The 23115-nt window shown below is 42.3% G+C and overlaps 1 protein-coding gene across 1 annotated transcript in view; it reads right to left on the bottom strand.

The window, feature by feature from the left end:
- Nucleotides 1-23115, bottom strand: part of csmd3b (CUB and Sushi multiple domains 3b) — a 333314-nt gene that overhangs the window by 19411 nt on the left and 290788 nt on the right. The window contains exons 46-58 of the mRNA XM_058618912.1: nucleotides 19114-19259; nucleotides 15592-15672; nucleotides 14507-14620; nucleotides 14243-14431; nucleotides 13794-13940; nucleotides 12151-12339; nucleotides 11250-11435; nucleotides 10735-10929; nucleotides 9240-9413; nucleotides 7579-7752; nucleotides 4126-4299; nucleotides 3233-3418; nucleotides 2044-2217 (exon numbers count right to left, since the gene is read on the bottom strand). Coding sequence (XP_058474895.1) covers nucleotides 2044-2217; nucleotides 3233-3418; nucleotides 4126-4299; nucleotides 7579-7752; nucleotides 9240-9413; nucleotides 10735-10929; nucleotides 11250-11435; nucleotides 12151-12339; nucleotides 13794-13940; nucleotides 14243-14431; nucleotides 14507-14620; nucleotides 15592-15672; nucleotides 19114-19259 — 2129 coding nt within the window. The remainder of the gene's footprint in view (nucleotides 1-2043; nucleotides 2218-3232; nucleotides 3419-4125; nucleotides 4300-7578; nucleotides 7753-9239; nucleotides 9414-10734; nucleotides 10930-11249; nucleotides 11436-12150; nucleotides 12340-13793; nucleotides 13941-14242; nucleotides 14432-14506; nucleotides 14621-15591; nucleotides 15673-19113; nucleotides 19260-23115) is intronic.

Genomic DNA, 23115 nt, shown 5'->3' with positions numbered 1-23115 from the left:
GCACTAATGCATGACTTTTAAATCTAAACAAATGTCCGATACATTCAAATCATTGCTGAATGAGTTCACGCAGATGCTGACTCAGCTCCACACGGCTCTCCCTCTGTGTTTGTCAGCGTAGCAGTGTTCACAGGAAGTGATTTGTTTTTTATCAAGTCAGACGGAAACAACCCCAAGACTGCCTCGAGGAGTAAGACTGAAAACACTAAAGAGGCGCCCACAAAAAGTTCCACTGCTCAAATAACCTGGTTATTATTGCCGTTTACACACAAACGCCCCTGCAGTCAGGTCATCGTCATTGATCGGAACCTTGTCTTTCAGAACAAACTTCGAAAACCTTGTCTCCGAGCTGAAGGTCAAATTGGGTTTCTTTTTGAGGAACAAATCAAAGTTCTCCCTCAAGATATGAAGGTATTTGATATCAGCAATGGTTGCTGCCGCTGAATCTGAATCTAAAGAAAATAGACACTGGGTACCACTGTGGAAATCGCACACATCATTATATTCTGTATGCCACTGCTAAATGGCATACATCGCCGTATGTACGCGGTCTCTCGCGCTGGTCGATCGTTGTATATAAAAGTGTTCTTGGCCTAGTTCCTGGCAATCTGTCTACCGACATGTGTAGAAGCCAAAATCAATATGGCCTTCGCTCTCATTCTGTTCTGAAGACGACGGTCCCGAGAGCGAGAGCAGAACTTGGGGAAGAAAGACTTTTAAATATTGCTGCTCCTTCAACATGGAATAACTTACAGACTGATGTCAGAACTGATCTCTGTGGGGGAGTTTAAGTGGATTTTAAAGGGATGGAAAAGGGAAAATCCCTCAGTGGATGTGACTGCTTCTCAATTCTTAGCAGGATCATTTTAGAAACGGCACCTGTATCATAATTGGCTTTGTCCTCGATCCTGTGTTGTATTGGCTGGATGCTGTGTTTAATTATTTTGTTGTGTGTGATCTCGTTGTTTTCCTAATTTTTTCCCCCCGGCTAAATAAAGGATATATCGCATTATATAAATAAAGATGCTTTTATTCATTTACTCGGTTGACAGACAGCCAAGCCACTTATTAATGAAGACTCTTTTGTCTGTGTATGTTTAAGACGTAGGTAATAATATTAATGATATATAAATATGGTACTGTAACCAATATCACATGAAAAAGTGCATTTGCTTATCAACAGTAAATGGAGCAGAATTACAGAGCGAACTTGGGCAGAGGCTCTTATCTCTGCAGGGCTCTGGTACACACCTGCAGGTAAGAACTGTGGAGCACCGCTTCTTAATCTATTACCCTCTCTAACCCCCGCGTCTCTCCCCGGTAGTTGCTGTAAATAACAATGTATTCTTAGTCAACTCATCTGAAATGTGTTTTTATTTAAGTGGCAGCTGGGAGCCTCTTATTCTGGAGAGCCCCAATCATGCCCCCCAGTTGGCTAAATGAGAAGTGTAGAACTTATGTGGTTTGTTTATATATCATGGAGCTAAGGAGGCTTTCTTTCTGGAGAGAGAATCAAGTGGTGATACATTCAAACATGGGGGAATCCAGCAGGGAGGAAAGTAAAGGATTTTACACAAGGCTGACACTGGTGCATCCACGGTATATTCTGAAAAATCCACTTACCACACAAAGACGTTACAGCCATCCGTGGTTATTCTTACTCCTCCTTTCACACACATCTTTTTAGCCTTGAAAAATCTGCCTTTTAAGAAAACATTGATAACCAGGTAAGGTGGTTAAAGGTGCGGGGCTACGCACGGCATCCTGAGCGGGAAGGTTATGCTCCGCAGCTGCATTTACAGGGAGATAATGATCCATTTTCTTTTCATGTGTCAACTCTGCTCCCTCTCTGTCCATCCCTCCCCTCCCATTATCGCCCCGACCGAGAGCAAAGGGGTTAAAGAAATGAATGGAACGCTCGGCGCCGCTCAATCTGCATGTTTCAACACGTCTCACCTTTCATCCGCGGCTAAATCTCGATCTGTTCTTGTGATTGTGAGACATTTAAAAGCAAGTACATTCAGCAGAGGTTAAAAGGGTTACCAGAACAGAAGGGCATTGGGGCACTCCACATTCCATTGAGCTGACAAGTTCTAGACGATTCTCCTTTCAGCTGTCTCCCGCCCAGACAGGAGTACCGAACCGTTGAACCAAATGTAAACTTATCTCCACTCAGCACGCCGTTAGGTGGAGAGCCAGGATGGCCACAATCTACGACTGGAGACAGAGGAAGAGGAGGGAGAAAGAAATGGAAGAAGCACAGACAGTGCGTAAAAAGGTAAAGTGATTAACCCTTAGTGCTCAAAAAACGAGTGAAAAGTGAACTTTGAACTGTGACGTATTTCCAAATTTCACAACTTCACTACGATTTTGAACATTTTGAGTACTTTTTGCTCAGGTGTGTTTATAAGGTGGTGAAAATGTTTTTGTTTTTCATCACACTGCCTATCCTATAGGTTGTGCTATAGGATATAAGACACTCTATATTGCACATTCTTAAAGCCTCTGTATATACTGTATGTTTTAACATAGTAATGGAAAAAAGCAGCCGAAATGCTCTAAGGCAGGGGTGTCAAACACAAATGACCTGGGGGCCAATGAGCATCTAGTCTGGTCAAGCGGGGGCCGACATAGAGGAAAAAAAGTGGAAAAAAACAACTATTTAGCAGCCGGTGGTCAATATAAGATATTCATTATGATATTAGACAGAATTGCAAAGTAAAATTGCTTGTTTTGATATAAAATGTTTCACAATAAAAAAATATTTATGATGCACGAAAACAGAGAATTAAATTGAAAATTTAGCAAATAATGACGAGGATAATTGTGATTAAAACAGCTTAAATATATGTAATTTCATGTTGAGTGTAATACATTTAATAAAGCAATGCTTACAACCGAATGTTTTATTACTATTATAAAAAATACTAGTCTTATATTCTGTCTCTATTCCATCACCTTGCACAGTGGTTGGCGGGCCGCATGTAATTGATTGGAGGGCCACATGTGGCCCCCGGGCCACCAGTTTGACACATGTGCTCTAAGGTGTTCTAAGGGTCAAGAACTAAATAAGTAGATTCAGACTCAAAAAGATACTTCAAGCATTACAAAGAACAGACAGCTCTGCTCACTGATATACATGACGACAACAACAACAACAACAACAAAAACAAGATAGTAGTTTTAATAAACTAAACAGTAACAAAGTCTGTTGATATAAAGACATACAAACCTATACATTCAGGCAGGGGTTTGTCCCAGTGGCCGGTCGGCTGACAGGTCAGCACCGGTGACCCAAACAGGTAATAGCCAGGGTTACAGTCGTAAAAGACCACGGTGCCGAAGGTGAAGTTGCCGTGCTCTATTTTACTCTGTCGAATAGAGTTGGCTGGGATGCCTGGATCAGAGCAGTTGACCACTATACACAGAGAGACACAAACATGGACACACACACACACAGACACACATACACGTACACACAAATCAACAGGGAGAGAAAGAGAGATATAAAAGACGTATGTGTTATTTGGCATGAACCAGAGAGGGCGGTTACATTTCCCCTCCACCTGCACTGGGATCAGATTTCTATAAAATAATATTGGGAATAATTGGCACAATGTGGTGAAACTGAGGGCTGGAAAAGGGAAGTGAAACATGGTTGGTGATGTCTGGGGGTGAAAAGAGTATTGCATCCTGGATAAAGTATCCATGCAATAGTTTCTTATCACTGGGCTGCATCTTTAATTTGACTATTTTCTGTGGCAAAACCACACGTGCAGCCGGGACTGTTAGCGACAACTCTGGGTTTGAGATGTTTGTTTCACTAAAAAAGGAAAAAAATAATAATAATCCTAATGCTGAAGCCAGAAAAAAAAAGTAATTTTAAAAAAAGTAAGTCATTTTAACTTGGTTATAATAAGCTTCAGGGTTATGATGGCAGAGATGAGTATAATGAATACAGTTGAGGGTAAAAACTGGGGTGAAATGAAAAAGCCTGGGGTAAATAAGGACGGTTGCTATAGGAAAAAGGCAGAGCGGGTAAATGAAGATAAGCGTCGCTGCTGTGGTTTTGAAGGTTAGGGGTAAATAAGGTTAGGGGTGAATACACTTAACTTTTCTCCCCACCTTTACATGTTGGAGGCGGGTGACTCCACTGCCGGTTGGCCTGACACTGAGCACGTGCGGGCCCCTCCATTTCATAGCCACGGTTACAAACGAAGCTGACCACGTCGTTGAGGTTGAAGCCGTTTCCCACTGTGCGTCCATATATGGGACTTCCTGGATGACCGCAGCTGATGGCTTTAGGGAAGAGAGCATGAGTTATTACCACATTTGAATCAAAACTTTACTTCATTTTTTAACTGATCATTGCTGAACTCATTAAAAGTCATTTCTGTGTGGACGTGATATTTCTTTAACTTATTTAAAATGAAAAAAAGAAGAAAAACATGTCGTTGCTTCTCTGTCCCGGTTGGATATCTCTGCAGCGCTAATTCAGATGTCAGTGACAGCGCTGTGGCGGCTGACCGCTCATTTGTTTCAGATCCACGTCCATTTTGTAAATATTGCAGCCCGTTACAAACCGTTGCTTCATTTTCTCATTAAATTGCAAAAAAAATCCAATTCGTTAAGATCTCTTCTTGATGTGACAGCCACAAAATTAAAAAAAAAGAAGAGCAGAATCAGACCTGAAAATCAGAGGCCATGTAGACCAGTGTTAAAAGTAAGCAGAGATTTGGGCCAATTATCTGTGTTATTTCCTGCAGCAATTCAAAGATACTTGTGAAAATGTCAGATGGCTCAGGAGACATCGCTGGCATCCCAAATTAGGGTCATTATTTTAGAAATATTAACTGCTGTGTTAGAGATGAGTGTCCTCTGTTTGCCACTGTTCATTATTATTATTCATTCTGTAAATTGTATTCACTGAGGCTACTTAGAAGTGTGCGTCTCCCTTGTCCTCATGGTGGTGTTGACATGCTTTGATGTCTGTGTAAACAGTGTTGAGCCACTGTCATCTGTCTGTTCCGTTCTCCCCGTTTAAATGTGGACCAAAGCAGAGAGAGAGAGAGGGAGAGTCTGATGAACGTTAAAGAAAACTGCAAAGACACATCATGGAGGAGAAGACAAGAGAGAGAGGGAGAGAGAGAGACAAAGGGAAAGTATTATCTGAGGTGAGGAGAGCCAAGGGGAAATGATGAGGAGAGGAGAAGACGGGGGAGAGGGAGAAGAATAAGCCGTGGGTCAGTTGAAAACCAGAGGTTTGTTTGCATGCCTGAGATACAAATTTATCTGACACCGACAGCGCGCCCTGCAGCCACACACACACACACACACGCGCGCGTCTCATCATCATTCTGTGTTTGTGTCTCCAAACAAGAGCCTCTCATCTCCATAATTACAGTATAATTTGGCTGTAAAATGATTTCCCTCAATAACTCCTGCATGAATAACCTCAATAAAAACAGGGAGCACAGAATCACGGCGGAAACACGCGCTCGCCTGACGACGTGGACACAGATGCATCCATTACCGACATATAACTGAACTGCTCTGTTTTGTGTTTGCGATAAAGGCCGTAATCACGAGCGATATCAGGAAGAAAGGAAACTCTGACCTTCTAATTTCATGAACAAACGGGAGAGAAAAGGTGTCGTGTCACAGGTTGGACGAGCTGCTGCCAAAAACAACATTTGGGATGCTACCACCAGGTCATCGATTATCGCCCACTGTCACGGTAGCCTGGCCACATCAGAACCCCCTGTTATAGCCTGTGTATCCTGAAGAGCAGCTATTTATCTCATCCAGACCAAAAGTAGCACATGGGTCCTCCGGCCCTTTATATAACACCGCTAGTGTCGATCCAAAGCAAACCACCTCAGGACCGCTGAGCGAACGCACCCGGAATGAGTTATTTCTGAAAGATACAGACTTTATGTCCGCTTCATGTCAGTTTGAGTGTGTGTCTATATTACTAAATCATTAAATACAAGGGGAGGAACATTTTCAGTAAATAAAAGATGCCGGAAGATGTTCACAACATCTATTTATTTAAATATTTAGTCCGTACGGAAACAACAAGAAAGTGTCTTGTATATTTAGATTATCTTTAATATTTCCAACACTGACTCAAACTTCAAGCACATGTGGCATCTAAAAACTACCAGTAGATATTGTTCTTGAGTTGGACAAATAAACTAAGCAGAGCGCCCCGTACTCAAACTAGTCAAATTAAAAAGTGCCGGTGCCGCCTTCAAGCACTGCTTTACGTAAAACCTAGTTTCCCTTCTTCGGTTTGAGAAATTTCCAAAGAAATCAATTAAATCATTGATTATTTACCGGTTCGTACAAACACAGACGCAATAATGCACACGCAACCTCGTAAAAAAAAACCCAACGGGTATTTTCCCATTAGTATTCTCTGAATTCTTATTTTTGTTATCACTGAACCACAACAACAAAAATATGACTGCGGGTGGTTTATTTAATGAGGTTCTAGATCACATCACATCTAAGGCTACACGTGATTCACTTGTTTCCCATCGACCGAGGTCGACGGTGTACTGGACTCGTCTGTCCATAAACGTCAATATGTTTGTTATTCCATTTTCACTGAAGTTAAAGATGAAACCATCTGTTGTTATGATAAACCATTTCATTTATTAACATTCTATCCAAAAGAAAGAAGTAGATTCTATCACATTTTGGCAGTTTTCCTCTTGGACTTGGAAAACTGAATTTGAGGAGCATTATTTGGCTGTTTAACTTGAGTAATTAGTTTGGTATTGTGTCATTCAAAGACATAAAAATATGCATCTTAGAGCCAAAGTTGCTACTGGCAGGTCCTTCAAAGTGATTGTTTCTTCAACTACACAGACAAAACGAGGCAAAATTTAAAAAAAAAAGTACATTTATATTGACAAATGAGCCTCAGTTCCAGTTCAATTCCTCTGTCTGGTATCTATGGCATCACATCTTAACATTTTTTGTGTATTCTTGAGTAAATGCTATTGTGTGTTTTCTTGTCAAAATCTGAATGACAAAAAGACTCTTATTTAATCTCAACATCCTATGTTTTGTGCCACATAAATAATGTTTAATCAATTAATTAATTAATTAATTGATTGATTGATTGACGACCAGTGTCACGTTCGCTGGTACTTGGCAAGGGAGGAACCCAAAAGCACGACAGCGCGGCAGACAAGTCCATTTTATGTGATGCTACTGATCCTCCCCTATGATTGTGTTTATGTGATTTTGTGCTTTATTCCATCGATTCTTGTTTCTAATATTTGACAACATACAGACGGCAAACGCGGTCACTACAGAAATCACACGTGAAGAGAACTGTGTGTTAACGCAGCGTAGGCACAGTCGTGTCCCTACAGTTTCCGTGATGTGCGACGCCTTTGCAGTCACTGTGTGTTCTGTTGCAGTCTAGTCGAGGGGTTGCCATGGATACACACGGATGCGGTGCCGACTTTCGTTTGACTTTGCTAATCTTCAGTTAGTCGGAGGTAAACCTGCGTCCCTCTGTGTGTGTGTGTGTGTGTGTGTGTGTGTGTGCGCTTCTCTTACATATACAGACGGGCAGCTGGCCGGACCACTGGTTGTCTTGGAGACAGATTCGAACTGAGGAGCCTATTAGTCGGAAGCCGGGCAGACACTGATACACGACCGTGTCACGGTAACCAAAGTTCTCCCCGATCACCTGGCCGTTCACGATGCCTTCTGGGATTCCACAGTGACCAGCTGAAAGAGAGACAACAACAGAAACCTGAGGCATGAGGAAACTATTTCCGGTCAATATATGACTTTGAATCTTTAAGATGGAATTTGTGCTATTTTGGTTTGTGTCTTTTACGCACATTATACTTACTTTTGTTTTTGACGAATCCCAAGTCGTCCCAAGTAAATTAGAAGATACCTAATAGTGTTAATGCGCCCGTGAGACGCTCTGCTCTGCCCTCATTTCAGTAGTGGAAAGACTGTATTAGTTAAAATAGGTCTGGGAGTTTTAAATACACCTCGAGGATTTAACACCCCCGGGCTGAGGAGGCAGTATGTTGCCTCTGCTGTATGTGGGGCACGGACATTTTTAACAACTGCACTTGAATGAAGAAGGAAAAAGTAGGCAATGCTGCCTCGAAAGCAGTTTTATTTCACGGAATCTTAAAAAGCAACTCATTTAGAAGGAAAACGCCTGCTTGTGCAAAATGAACGTTGGCTCGTTTACTGCTGCGATTCACTCCCAAAGGTGTGATTGATGCAAAGTGCAGAAACGTGCACTAACATGATCGCGTGGATACAAACGTGCAGCATGTCGACCACAGGACGCTTCATTCTTCTGATGACAAAACTCTTACATATTTTCCAGCCTTCACCAGCACTAAGTGCAGTAATATTAGAATATTATTATTATTATTTCTATCAGTAAAACGCTTCAAACGTTGGCTTGGCATCTAAGTCGTCATCTTTTTGGTGAGAAATCACAAACACACAGCAGAAGTAAAAGTCGCTTTCATTCGAATGCCCTATAATTTAAATCATTTAAATGCCCATGAGAACTTCTAATGATTTTCCGTGACTTGTCGACCTTGGTGTGCTGTTAACAGCTTTAATAGCCGTGACTCGTGGAAACGAATGAAGAGTCAAAACAAGAACGCTGCCGCCTGTTTTGTCAGAAACGATACTAATGAACAAAATACGATGCTTATCGCACTTTTTTGGGGCCTGAAATGATTTTATTCTTTGACAGAATCACGCCTCCTCCTCGTCCTGGGTTACGTTGCGTTGAACTTCCGCTTTATAAATTGCATCTCATCATATCCCCCCCTCGGCCTGTCAGGTATTCTGGGAAGCACCATTTTCTTTTGAGATTTCATGGAGAAGTGACAGCGGCGTGTCATAACATCTGTTACCTTTGGCTGGCACGCTGACAGACGAAAGAGGCTTGATTTTCCTGGCTCGTTTTTGAGGGGGAAAAAAGGAGCAGTCAGAGTGAATTCACAGCAGAAGGCTGCTCGTGATAGTTGGGATTGTGAGGTGGAGGAGGCCAGAGGGAAGCAGCTGTGCAGCCAGACGTGAGGTGTACGGCCTAAACCTACGGATTCACTCATGGAATCACATCATTCCAACTCCATGAGTGTGTGTGTGTGTGTGTGTGCGTGCGTGTATATCTCTTAAGATTTACATTTAACATACACACTGCACACTGTAAAGCGGTCAAGCGGACGTACCTAAACATCGTGTTTCCGTTCCACTCCAGAGCCCAGACGACAGGCACTCTCTGACAGCTGACCCCACCAGCATGAAGCCAGCGTCGCACGTAAAGATGGCTGTGGCACCAAATGTCGTCTGAGTACCAATCTTCTTTCCACTGGGAGGAGATGGCTGCTCACCACAGGAGATAACTGAAACACACAGTCAGACATGAGCAACTGAGAGGCACATGTGTCTCACCTCCATGATATGATACCAACCAAGTCACCAATAAGTTTCACTTATATACAGTACTTAAGTTAAGTATGCTTAATCCTTCCAAAGTTAGCTGCCGTTTAGTAATGATGACATGAAGTATTTGGGTACAGCTTGAGTCAGAGTTTATACTGGAGTGTTATAATTGTGAATTAATTCAATCTTTTTGTTCATTTCTAAACATAACATGTTGAGTAATCTTAATAAATGCTGAGGGCTTTTTATTTAAAAGATAAGGAACAAAATAGAAATGAGTAGTTTGGTTTTTTTTGGATAATAAAATGATGTCATTTTTGACACAGAGGATAATGAGAGGATTTATAACAGTCTCATGTCCATCTATTAACCCTTTAACACCTAAGCCTCAAAATGTCCTGTGAATAAGTGCTTTTGCCCATTTTTCTAGAATAACTTTCAATATCTGGCAGTTTCTGGCAGTTACTTGCAATTAACATGTTATATTAACAATTTAAAATGAAGAACAAAAACAAAAAGCTGTTTTTTTCCAACAGCATGAGTGAAATTACTGTAATAACCACATGTGGACACATGTTGACGTACAACTTCTCAGCTTTCAGAAACCGTATTTCGCGTAATTACGGTAAGTGCATTTCTGCCAACGTGTCGTCTGCGATACGCTCGTGTTAAAGGGTTAAATTTGTGTGAATGTGAAGACCAGAGGAGAGTCCACAATGGTGCTCGCTCACAGGACGAAGTTCAACACATTTATGATGTTGAACATTAGCTAATGCTTTACCTTTTGTTACTTCTTTGGACTTTTGCCTGAATAAAAGAGGGGCATTGAGCTCTTTCTCTATCTCTAGAAACGTCAGGTTACATATTTCTATAGACGTTTCGATCCCTCTTCAGTTCTTACCTATGTAAATACCAAAATCAACCTTGGTTGCTATAGTTACCACTGATGATAAAAGGGGCTTTTCTTCTTAGGTAAGAGGAACCTGCTGAATACATTCAAAAGACAACGTGACTAAATAGGAGAAATAGATCTGAACATGAAAACTTTATGAACAGAAGAAGAACCATTTTGTAGCCTCCAGAGTCGCTGTCAATCACACCGGTGTTATACTTCATAAATGTGAACATAATTGACAAAATTGACATCACGCTTCGATTGAAGAAGACCTGAAACTAGTGAAAATGTTAACTGCGGTTAAATCAGGTGACAAGTCAAAGCATAGACCAGCAGAGTCGCCCCCTGGTGGTGGCCACTTCACTAGTCGGTGGTTTGAACCTTACCTTGGCAATGTGGTCTGTCATTTCTCCAACTCCACGCCCCGCTGGGCAGGCACTCGATGTGGGCGGGGCCTAATCGGAAATATCCCGGGTCGCAGGTGAACACGATGCGGGTTTTGTACTCGTAGTGCGAGCCGTTGACGATCCTCCAGCGGCCGTGCTCTAAAGAAAAGGAGCCGATGCTGGGACACACAACCACTACAGAGAGAAGAAGAAAAATAAAGCCTCTTCAAAATATGCATCGAATGAACACAAGGATCACTTAAATGTGTCTCAGATAATACAGAGCTGCTTCATCGTGGGGCCAAGTCATTAGAAGCCAAGACTGTCTGTGGCTCGCGATGAGGCTTACAGAGTCAGACAATGTTATTTAATTACATACAGTGACACATCCTTCTCTCAGACACTCCAGGGACGTAAATAAGTGAGTTTTGTCCTTTGTTTAGCGTGTCCACATAAGTAAAACTACCAAACGTGTCATGTACTGTCCTGCCCTTCTTGATCCACGTGTTACTAACCGGAACACCGAGGTATTTTATTGTGGTTGCTCCATGTTCCGTCTGGCTGACAGATGGCTGATGTCAGCTCTTTACTGGAGAGTTTGTACCCGTCGTTGCAGAAATAGGAGACTCTTGTTCCGACGGAGTAGTCCACTGTTAAAGTGCCACCGTTTATGGGAGCCTTGGGTGCACCACAGGAAACAGCTGGGGGGAGACACACACACACACACACATACAGAGAGCGGTTGAGAAGACGACATGGACATGCAAACAAGTTCGGATATGCAGATTCAGTGCTGTAGGAAACATTCCGAACGACTGAACGCGTTCTGTATTTGTTATCAGTGTTGCATATTTACCCGCTGCAATAAAAAAAGAGAAAATCAAGAGACACTTGATCTCTAGTAACGACCAGTTCTAGCAAAACAAACGTAACGTGCTGAACACACTGCTCCGCTGCAAATAGACCAGTTTGTGGAACACGGTGCAAGTTATTACAGTGTCAACAATGTGTTATATATTCCCCATTTGGCTTTTCTATCGCACCGTTATGTGATGTGTTGGATTGGAACATTGCAGGTGCGACGTAACAAAAGAACGCACTGTAATACAATGTGAAAATACTATAAATATAAAGAGATGGAAAGACAAAGAAACCTTAAAATGAGTCAGGCACAATGAGCCATTTTGGAGCATTTATCCCAAATAAATGTGAAATATGATGCATATTGAAAGTCTCTGAGCTTTTGGATATACAGTATCTACCCCGGTGCAAAAACAAACAAAAAAAAACATTGGTTTTACAGTTCAACGTTTTATAGCCAAGGGGAAATTGGGTCCATTTGCTGCCGTAAATATGTTTAGGCACTGTTAGCTGCATAAACTGCATGTCAAACATGACTGAATATTGTCCTTGCACCTTGACACGCAGGTACGGGAGAATTCCAGGCGTGGTATCCGAGTGCCGTGCGGCGGCAGGATGCTGTGGCGTTGCCGATGAGACGGTAGCCCCGGTCACAGGCCCAGCGCACCACGCTGTTGACGTGGCCGCCGCTTTGAGAGGAGATGGAGCCGTGGAGGGGAGAGTCTGGTGTGGAGCAGTACAGCGCTGGAGTGGAAGAAACAAGATTGTATACTGAGTGGTTTGCTGCGACGAAAGAAGAATCACGAGTGTGCGACGACTACAAACAAAGTCAGCTTTCGTTCATAGTGGAAGTGATGTTCTGACAGCTAACCCACTAACAATCTCTGCTATTAAGAGAGCCACTGAATCAACTGCACAAGAAAGAAAGAAATTAAAGTCTGTGGTCATAATATTGCAGAAATAAAACGCCAGATTTCACATTTCACAGGCTAAAAAAAAGAAAAGTCTGTGGTAGAAGACACTTGTGGAGCAAAACTGGACAACATGTTCTGTTAAAAGAAATATTCATGACTTTGTTTTGCAGCTCATTAGGATCTTTATCCAGGAAGATGAAAATCCAGTATGCAAATAGTTTGGTTTATGACTCTGGGCAAAATGGGCAAAAGCCTCGAGGCAAGTTCTTATCTGAACTTATCAAAGTGTGTTTACTGTTGATATGTGTGTTTGACCTTTGAACAACATCATCAAGAGCTATCTCGAGGGTCACTGAGGGAATTTAGTTCCTGTTAAAAGACATTTGTATTCATTTTTTTAACAAAGTAGACATTTTGGCACAATATTAGCATTTCTACATCCTTTTTTTTAATGAACAAATGTATTTTCTGTGGAATGGAAAAGTATCTTCTTAACATACCGACATAAGCTTTATGTTGTAAAACTGACAAACATGTCATACTACCTGACTTTTTAATTAAAGTCTGAGCACTTTTTTTTTTTACGTGAAAGTACATTGTTATATCCCTGGTTGTGCAAATTAATAACCCTCTCATTAGTAGGCTTGAAACATATGTTTCGCAATCCTTGCATATGCTCACATTAACCCCCAGCCACCGAGCATGAGCTTCCCGTGAGGCTCTGCTGTTAATATTCACTGTCACATTCATCATACAGAACAATGGCTCTGTTAAGGATGGAGGTTAAAGAATCCGCCTCCTGAGGAGAGGCCGTGAACGTGACTGAGCAGACCAAAAATTCCTCACAACTGTCAAACAAAGTCCTTGAATAAATGACTCAAGTCACATTAACCAAGGTGCTGGATGTCCGACGGCCTGAAGTGACGCAGGTGCAAGACCCACTAAACACAAAGCTGCTTGTAAAGAAACACAACAACATCTGTGCTCATCAAGCTTTCCTTGAAGGAATAAAAGTCAAGACATACCATAATACAACACAGGCATCTGTTTTAGACAGACAGAAGTGAGGTAGAAAACAAAATGTCGCATCGTTTTCTCCACAAATTTCAGAAACTCAATTATTTCCCCATTACTTTGATCAAATTATGATGCATATTGTAACTCTAGTCCAAAAAAGGAAATCCCTCTGTCCTTCTGTCTGTCTGCTTCCGTCTTTATTGCCATGCATTAGGATCATATATAGTAGTAGTAAAGTAAAGTTGGGATACATACTTTGGTACTCACCAACATAGCGAATTTTGAAGCCCTTTTTGTTTGTGCCATGGTCTGAGGACCAGCGGACCAGGAACTGGTGGCCAGAGGTGGTGAGGTTAAAGGGCGTTGGCAGGTCACCGCTCAGTGTTGCTAGGGTGGGACTGTTGGGTGTGGGACCTGAGACAGAGAGGACAAGACGACGTGAGAGGACAACAGAGACACCTGTGGTGATCACTTCACATGCAAAGACCCATTAACTCTCAGTGTTTAATATTTAGGAGATTTCCATGATATAATATGGTACTCATAAGTGTATAATTGCTTTAAAACTATATTTTTATAGCCTTAGAATAAGCCTTTTTTGTACTTTGTGTTAAGAACAACTGGAGGCCACTGTAGTTTCCTGATGGGCTTCACATGTCTGAGCATGTGTGCGCATGTGTGCGCATGTGTGCGCATGTGTGCGTGCTTCTCTTTACCGTCGAAAATCTCCAGCACGTCAAACTCTCGCTCCGTGTGGAAGCTTTCAAAGGTGACGGTGACGTTGTATCCCTTCTCCACCGTAATGCTCCACGAACACATTTGCAGGTTTGGGTAACTTTCTGGCCAACCGGGGCTCAGGATCACGCCGGACGAGTCATATCGTACGTCGTGTGCGGGGCATTGGACTGTGGACACGGGAGGAGAAATGAATACACGCCATCGTTTTTTTTTAAAATCATTAAAAACTAATGTACACACACCTTGGCAAGCTGGCGGTGGGGCGTCCATTTGAAGTCTCTCTCCAAGGCGACAGGTCAGAACATCGCTGCCGACCAATGAGAATCCAGGTTGGCATCTGTACCTGATGATGTCACCTGGAGGCACAGAATCATTATTTAGTCATACACTGCACTTAAGTACAAATTTGATGCCCTCCTCTATACGTCTGAGAAACATTTAAGAATTTTTATTCGAAGATATTTATTTGACAGCTACTGTTCTGCGCAATAATGCATATATGTATATAGATATGCTGTATATTATGCTACACGTGTAAATTGTCCTACTGCACTTTTCCTTCCTATGTTCTGTATCCCTCAATGTGCCGCTCTTTGCCCTTGAATTGCCCCACAGGGATAAATACAGTTTTCTGAATGAATGCATTCTCTAGAAAACTATGACTTATTTAAAGCAGAACTGTGCAGGTAGGTTTTATTTACCCTAATTTAACAGCGTCAGAGTCATTGTGATGGTTAAATGTCTTGTTGTGGGGGGAGTTTGTCTCCACTCCCCCTACTGTCTGCTAACGGGGCTGAAGACCCAGAGTCCAAAGAAGCAGGAAGTCTCACTCGCGAGAGAACACTAATTGCTTCATGGCACTAAACAGGCAACGATAGTGCTATTATAGACGTTCATCATGGCAGAGCCGTGGAAAAGGAAGCAGAGAAAACCGCCGTCGGAGGAAGTGAGGGAGAGAAAACCACTGTCTGACTGTCTGCAGTGAGGATAAAGCGATAGACAATATAGGGATGAGTGGATGTTTACGGTGGAGTCATAAAAATATGTACTCCCAAACTGTAGGGGGAGCTCCGCAGAGAATAAGCGACCAGACATAGAAGGAAACATGCAGTAAAATCAACCTGGGAAACAGTTAAAAGTCAGTTCCACTTCAATCAAACGTAACTGATAATACACTTGAATACAATCGTATACGTTCATTATTTTATTTGGCAGTATTGGTAGTGAACATTACATTTCAATATTATGTCAAGTATATAACACAAACTTCCCTCATTCCTCTCATCCTATGGCGAATAGAAAAGTCTACATCTTCCACCAAACTCACCGATCTCCAGCTCGCCGTCCTCCATCAGTATGTCAGCGTTGGGCACTTCTGGAGGAGGCTGGCACACCCTTAATTGGTAAGCTAGGAAAACAGACACAGCACAAGAGAGGAGAGACAATATGAAGTGTGTGAGAGTTTGTGAGGGGAAACGCTGCAGAGTCTGGGCTGTCAAGAGAGGCAAACATTTGAGACGACTTTTTCTGTTTGTAAAAATCTGTATTCACTGTGAACGCCTTAAACGCATTAACCCCCAGACTGGCTGCAGTGAGAAATCCTCAGTGACTCAAATAATGACATAAACCCAGTGTCTGTTTATTTTTTTTTTACTCTGTCTGTTTAATCTCGTTTGTCTCAGTTTGACTTCACTTTTTTTTTTTCTTTTTTCTCACTCAGCTCGTCTGGTCACCAAAGCATGGGATCAACAAACGGAGCAGATTCCACAGACACAGCACTGCCTTGAATCATAAAAAGCAACTGAATTCACAACCGCTGAGCTGAAGGCTGCAATCAATATGACTGCATGACCATAGATCACTCACTAACAGAGGGAGAGAGGGAGAGAGAGAGGGGGGAGGGACTGAGGGAGAGGGAGACAAAAAAAAGGCTGAGGGCTGTAAGTCAGGATGAAATTGACTATGAAAATGAGACCTGCCAATAGTCTCTGCTGCTCTCATGCATATCAAAGCCCTCTAGTCTGTGTGTCTGACCATGTGTGTGTGCGTGTGTATGTCCATGTGTGTACACTAATGTGTGTGAGACGAGAGGATCACGGTGAGCAGTCATTGATCTCACTAAGCTCTGAGAGCATTTCTTTCTCTTTTTTTTTTCCAATAGCTACTTCCACATTCGTGTCACATCCTCCTCCTCCTCAGTCCTCATGTCCATGACAACATCATCTGCCACTGGATGGCCCTCTCCTCTGTAACGGGAGCACACTGGTATTCAGTAGCTTGAGCCAGAGGTAAATAAAAAGACATTGGCTTTGATAAACATCCACAGACACTGGACAGATGTTTCCTTTGGGCTTCGTTTGACATTTGAATCCAAAACTGCTCTTAAGCAGCTGCCGCAGAGACAAACTGTGGCAATCTGCGTCACTTTCTCACTGCCCTTCAGTGACACTGGCCCTTATCAGGAGAATCTATCAGGAGCCAGTGTCAGCCCACTGTGACACCAACCAGGGGTTTGTGAGCTGCCATTGTGTAAACTTGAGCTCAGTATTTAGTTTTTTGTTGTTTTTTTAACCATCTGGAAGAGCGGGGGTGGACCTGACAGACAGCTCGCCCACTGCACATTAACTTACACCTGTATTCACTGTTACTAGCTGTCAATCATATGCCGTCCATGCTTTTCTCTAATTACAACCATCAGTTACAAAATGACATCGTGCTACACTGATTAAGACCTGAAACTGGAGATCGAGACCATTAATACCTCAGAAATTATGAATTAATTATACATAGGTTGTACATCCATGTTCTCCTGCCTTATCCTCCACATGAGGGTCGCTGGACACTTGGCACCATCTAGTGTGCTTAAACATCAATTGATTATTTTATGCTAATCGGCAAAAAGTTTGTTGTAATGTAGTTAAAAAAAGATACTTGGAGTCTGAAAACCGATATAATATCACCATGCAAAATGCAATATTTACGATATTTGACTGTATAAATCCGTGCTCCCATGTAGCACTAGGGCTAATAAGATACTGCAGTAATTTGATGAATAGCAGTCATGCCAATTATGTCTAATATCACAATCGCAATGATTTTTTTCCCCCCAGTTTTAATCATCTATGATCAGAGGTGGTGTATATTCTTTCTGCATTTATTAAACTTTTTCTTGTGGCTTACAAATCATTCCTGCTCCACATAACTCACTCTTGCTTATCTTTCTTGTTTTGGTTTTGGTTCTTTTCCCCTCTTCTCTGCTGTCTAATAAACCTGAAGTGACAAAACAATGCTAACAACCACTGCCATACATCCCGTCTCCCTCTTATCCATCTCCCCTGACAACCCACTGCTGTACATTCTCCTATAAAGCAGAAATTGAAAATACCCTTGAATCCATCAGTGAGAGTGTGACAGCTGACAGTTAAAACCTGCCAACAGACGTTCATTAGCGACGCGTCATGTGTCGGAAACACAGAGGCCTGCTCAGAAATAAACCTTGACATGTTCACTAAAAAGCCATGAACAGAAACCTTTGGGGGGAAAAAAGTGGCACAGTATACATGTTTACATGGAACGCTGGAGGAAAGTTAGACTCATTAAAAATCTTTCTGTCAAATTAAACTTTCCAGGCAATGAGCGACGCTGACATGGATGAGTAATGTACTTGATTAAAAAGTGTATTATGATAGCTGTCCTATTAAATATATTATTTTCCCTCCTTCTGATCAAAGTAACAAAGTAAAAAATAAGAATAATAATCATTAGCTCTCAAACTAATTTATTTAAAGGTTGTGCAGCAAAATTAGCACATGAATAGTTGCCTTTATTTGAAATAATACACTTTATGTGGTCATGTAATCCTTTAAACCTTCAAGTCATAACAGAAGAAAAAACAAAAACATTTTAACAACAGCGGTGGAAAAAGTTAAGTGTCTAAAGGCTGAAGTTTGCAGGCCGACAGGCAAACCAAGAAGAAAAACAACCGCGGGATGTTTTTATCTGATACACTGAGAACGAGGGGTGATGTAAGTGCACTGAAGGACCACGGCTTAAGACGAGCATGAAATGGAAAAAAGAAAGAACAACTAAACAATATAACCTCCCTCTAAGAAAAAAGAAAAACACTCCCACTAATGAACACGCCATTGCAAATCAATGGATCGGTCGCATGTCGCCAATGAAAAGCAAACCTTGTCATGAGCTCATACGGTTACTTTTCATGCCTGAAAGTAAAAGGTAATGAACATATTTCATTTTAATCTGACAGCAAAGGGAATCTTTGTTTACCTCAACAATGACGGCAGGACGGGGGTCAAAGTTCAAGTCTAAAAGGCTAACTTTAAACAACAGCATATAATTCAAATAATAAGTTCAGAGCATCCGCACATTTGTCGAGTATTAAGTGATTAGTGATTAATAAGCACACCAGTCTTTATGAAAAGCAAAAACCCCATTCAACACGTGTCCTTGGTTTACGCAGAATGTTATTCTCTGTTTTAATTGAACTTGGAGTATAAAGCAGACAGTTATCCACAAACGTCCCCGCTACACTGAACCAGTGTGACTAAAACAGTATTAGTGTGGTGGGATGTGACAAAGACACAGGCTTTGATCAGAGAGCGTAAAAAAAAAAGGTTTCCAGTGAAAGACCAAACGTCGTGAGTCAGAGGGACTCGGAGGAAGCTGCTCCTGGTGGAGCTTAATGAGGATGGAGTCAAAGAGAAGCCAACACGTGCACACGGACGCCATCGCTGCAGCGACGGCTAATCCCAGCGTTTAACTTTCACCAAACTGCAGCTTAATGAGATCGGCATTTGTAATCTGGGTGATCGGGTGATTGCGGTCTTACCGTGGTAACTCAAGACAAAGAAACCTGCCCCGGAGAAGTCGGAGTGGAACTTGATGAGGATGATGTTGGAGGTCGAGTAAACTGACTCCAAAGCTGTGTTTCCACTAAACTGGCCAATCTGAGGAGAAGATTGATCGGGACCGTCCCTGTAGAGAAAGAAAACAGAAAAGTTGTTGACACTAAAGAGCCACAAATACACGGACTCGACTGTTCTTTACAGAACAATGGGAGCAAAAAGTCAGCGTGCAATTTGAATACCACCTTGCAGCCATTTGTGGCATTTAAACAGCGATTTGTGATCGGGAAATGGCTTCTCACACGCTCGAAACAAAGATAGAGAGAGACTTGACATTATTTGTGAGACAAAACCTGGAGCTGTACTATTAACTGCGGATGGAAACAGACATCTTATGAGAACGTGGCAGTGCCCAGAGTGACTTTGCATCAATATGAGCCCATCTTCCTCTTCAAAACTATTTTCCCTCGGTGTCTGAACGCTGATTTAAACACTTAAACATCCACAAACTCTGCTTCAAACAAACACCAGTGGGATGTTTTGATGGGTGCACAGATTCGTAAAAGATTGATCGCGCTGTCATGAGATCATAAGGACAACAAATATCAATCCCGGAGCCAAATTTGACTTGGACCTTTGGCTATGTGTTTGTCGCTAATATCGGCCTGGCATTCATGAAAACTTTCACAATTACAGGCAGGAAGTGATCCATCAAATAGCAGGTTGGGCTCTCAGTGCAATGTCACGAGCATATTTCACCTTTAATGACAACGCCACCAGCTGTCAGACTGGAACTAACCAATAGAGGCTCATTATCAGTGATTAAAAAGCATCATCATGAAGGTAAATGAAATGATTATTTCCTGCTGTTAAGTGTTTTTAGATGAGGCCAATTATACCTGTCAGGTTACGTAAAGAATGATCCCCACGGATGATACGGCGGTTCAGATTCGGGAGTCGTCAGACGAGTTGAAACCGTCGCTTTTCTCCGTCGAGGCTCTCGCTCGCGAACATTTGTGAGCGCGTTATTTACTGCAGCGCGGCACAGGAAAGGCTGTGCCGTGTGCAGCAAACATCTGTGACATGTATGATAATTCTTATGATTAACTGCAGCAGTGAGCTTCCCAGTATGAGACCAATTAGCAGACTAACTGACTGTCAGGCTGGCTGGCTCTGGACTGAGAGGACCGCTGTGAAAATCACACCTTTACCGCTGACACTGGGCTCTCTGCAGGGAGCCAGCATTGTGGCGCTGAGCCTGGGAGTTTTCAGTGTGTCATGTGTGAGATTGTCGCCTCTGCCGCCGTGTGACTCCAGCAGTTTTGCCGACTTTTCCGTAACTGACAGCGGGGTCAGGGCCATGCTGCGAGACCAATTCTTGGAGCTCACAGAATTGGCTGAGGGTGGACAGCACACGGCTCGACGGCGCCGAGGTGGCTGGCATGAAAAAGACTAAATGGATTTTTGAGTTCTGAGGAACAGTCATACACTAAGGGGCTTCTGTGATAAAAGACCTTCATATTTGCGACTAACTCAGACTTACTTTTAGTAATCCAGTTTACTTTAAAGATGATATATGCAACTGTTCTGTATTAAAAACTACATGACATCATCTGCTTTACCTTGAGGATGAATGAGGAAAGAAATATTTGGTACTATGAGTGAGCCAGTTCTGCCCATAAAGCAAACGCTTAAAGGGAACAAAACAAGTTAACAAGAAAACAATTCCCATGAGTCAATGCTGCTACCTGACATCATCAAATTAGCTCTTTTGTTAATTAGTCCCCCAACTCGTATAAGTCTCTGGGTTTCTTCCTTTGAGGGCAGGAGTATATTCAAATGTTTTGTGTGTAAAAGGTAGATTTTGAATGTGTTTTGATGCTGATTTTGATTCCACTATAATTCGTGAGTATTGTTTCGATATGTTGTATCGTGTGATTCTGTGACTACACAACATCCCGGCTGGGCTGCATATATTGTGCTGTTCAAGGGTTATTGAACAATGAAGCATCTTGCCCAGTGGCGTGCACAGACATTTGGAAGGGGAGGGGTGAGAATGGAAAGGGCATCGACTGCAAAAAATGAAAAGGGCACCTACTGTGCACCCGTGGAGCAGGCGCCAGCAGTGCGCTTACGGCGGGCATGTTCAGAGTGTGACCTGAGGCCCTCGGGACTTCTACACATTATTGTTTAATTGAGCAAGTTCAAGTTGCGTTTTGCCACCTTTTGACCCTTTAAAACCTTCCCTTTAAAATGTCCGCCTGGTCTTTTTTCTTTTTTTGTGTGCTTATTTTAGCCATAAAGACCAGAAAATGTCCTGTAAATAAGAATAACGTCTTATATCTGGCAATTATTTACAATTTACTGCCTGTTAAAAAACTGTTTTAACAATTCAAACACTGCAGTTGTACACAAACAATTTAAAATTTTAACAGTATAAAACATAACATAGCAAAAATAAAATGATTTGAGTCTCTCAATGTTTTTTTGTCTCAATCTGCAAAAACAGGGCGAAAAAAATTGGAAACTATGTAGAAAGTGTTCCTCCCACTCTCTCCTGTGGGAGGAACAAAGACGCTCATTCTCCGCGAGTGAAATTACCGTAATAACCAATTTCTCAGCTTTCACAAAGCACATTTAGTGCTATTTTTCCGATAGCACTAACTATGTTGAACTACAGTAATGCAAAGCACGCTTGTGCAAACGTGTCATCAAGGATACACTCGGTGTTAAAGGGTTAAAGTATTGTCTCTTTGAAGATGTGCAAGAAAGCCTTGGCACAGGGCATTTTCTATATACTGTAGCACTGAATATGATTTCCTCTAAGGACACCCTTTGTGACACTGTCATGTAAGGACAGTCGGGAACTTCATAACAGCACCCTTTTTGAATGGAAGGGCACCCATAGGAAACAGAGATGCAAGGGCATCTTATAGGGCACTGCATCACATCAGGTTAGTTTAGCGCGTGACTCGAGAGGACACTCTGTCACCTGGGAACCTGAAGCTGAAGCAGCAGCAGCAGCAGCAGCAGCAGCAGCAGCCTCCGTGCATCCCTGTAAGCCCCCATGAGCGTCTTCATGCAGCTTTTCTTCAAATTGAACATTTAACATTCACGGAGCACAGAGAACGTTTCCCCGTAAAAGCTTGAACATCGACCGTCCATATAGATGTGCGTCATCGCTCACATCAGTGACAAAACGGTGGAGGCATTTTAATTCCTCGTATGTTGAATGAGAGGCCATTTTTGGAGCATTGTCTTTACTCTTTCATTGCAGTGTAATGTGTTTGCCAGACATTTTTCTAAAGATATGCAGAAATAAACTCAGATTTCCCCGAGAGCGAGGGGAACAGTCAAGCCTCAAGATGAAAGGTTGATATCGTAACAAGCGTATAAGTCGAAGGCAGACAATCTCCTGTGTTGGTCTGGCGTCTGTACACCGGATGATGCACGCTGCTATCTATTTATAGGAAATAGACTTTAGCTATAGAAATTTCAACCGCAGGAGAAGCCTCTCTATTAGTCTCACTATCTGCCGCCACCTTGTACCTGCAGATAACCATGTTACATGCTATCTAAGCACCATTTAAACACCTGCATTGACAAAATGTCTGCTATTGCCAATGGCTGCTCTCCTCCGGAAGAATAACGAAGAGAGCGGTCAAGTCCGGGCAGGTAGTGGAGAGAAAGCTGCATTGTATTTTCCATAGAAGTGGGACTCGTGTGAGAAGCAGAGGGAGTGAGAGGAAGATTTAGAGCTAAAAGGGAGACGGGGAAAAACATGACAAGAAGAAAATGATGTCACAGTAACTTCATATTCAAGGATAAATGTCTGCAGTCATGGTAACCCTTGCAGGAATGCTCCAATTAGTGGCCAACTCTGAGAAGAAGTTAAAGAGCACGACGCCCTGTGAGACAGAGAGAGTGTGTGCGTGTAACAGACATTCCCATAATATGAGGATCAAATTAAACGGCCAGTAAATGTC

Source organism: Solea solea, chromosome 20, assembly GCF_958295425.1.
Source record: "Solea solea chromosome 20, fSolSol10.1, whole genome shotgun sequence".
NCBI lineage: Eukaryota > Metazoa > Chordata > Actinopteri > Pleuronectiformes > Soleidae > Solea > Solea solea.
This window is presented reverse-complemented; position numbering and strand designations above follow the sequence as displayed.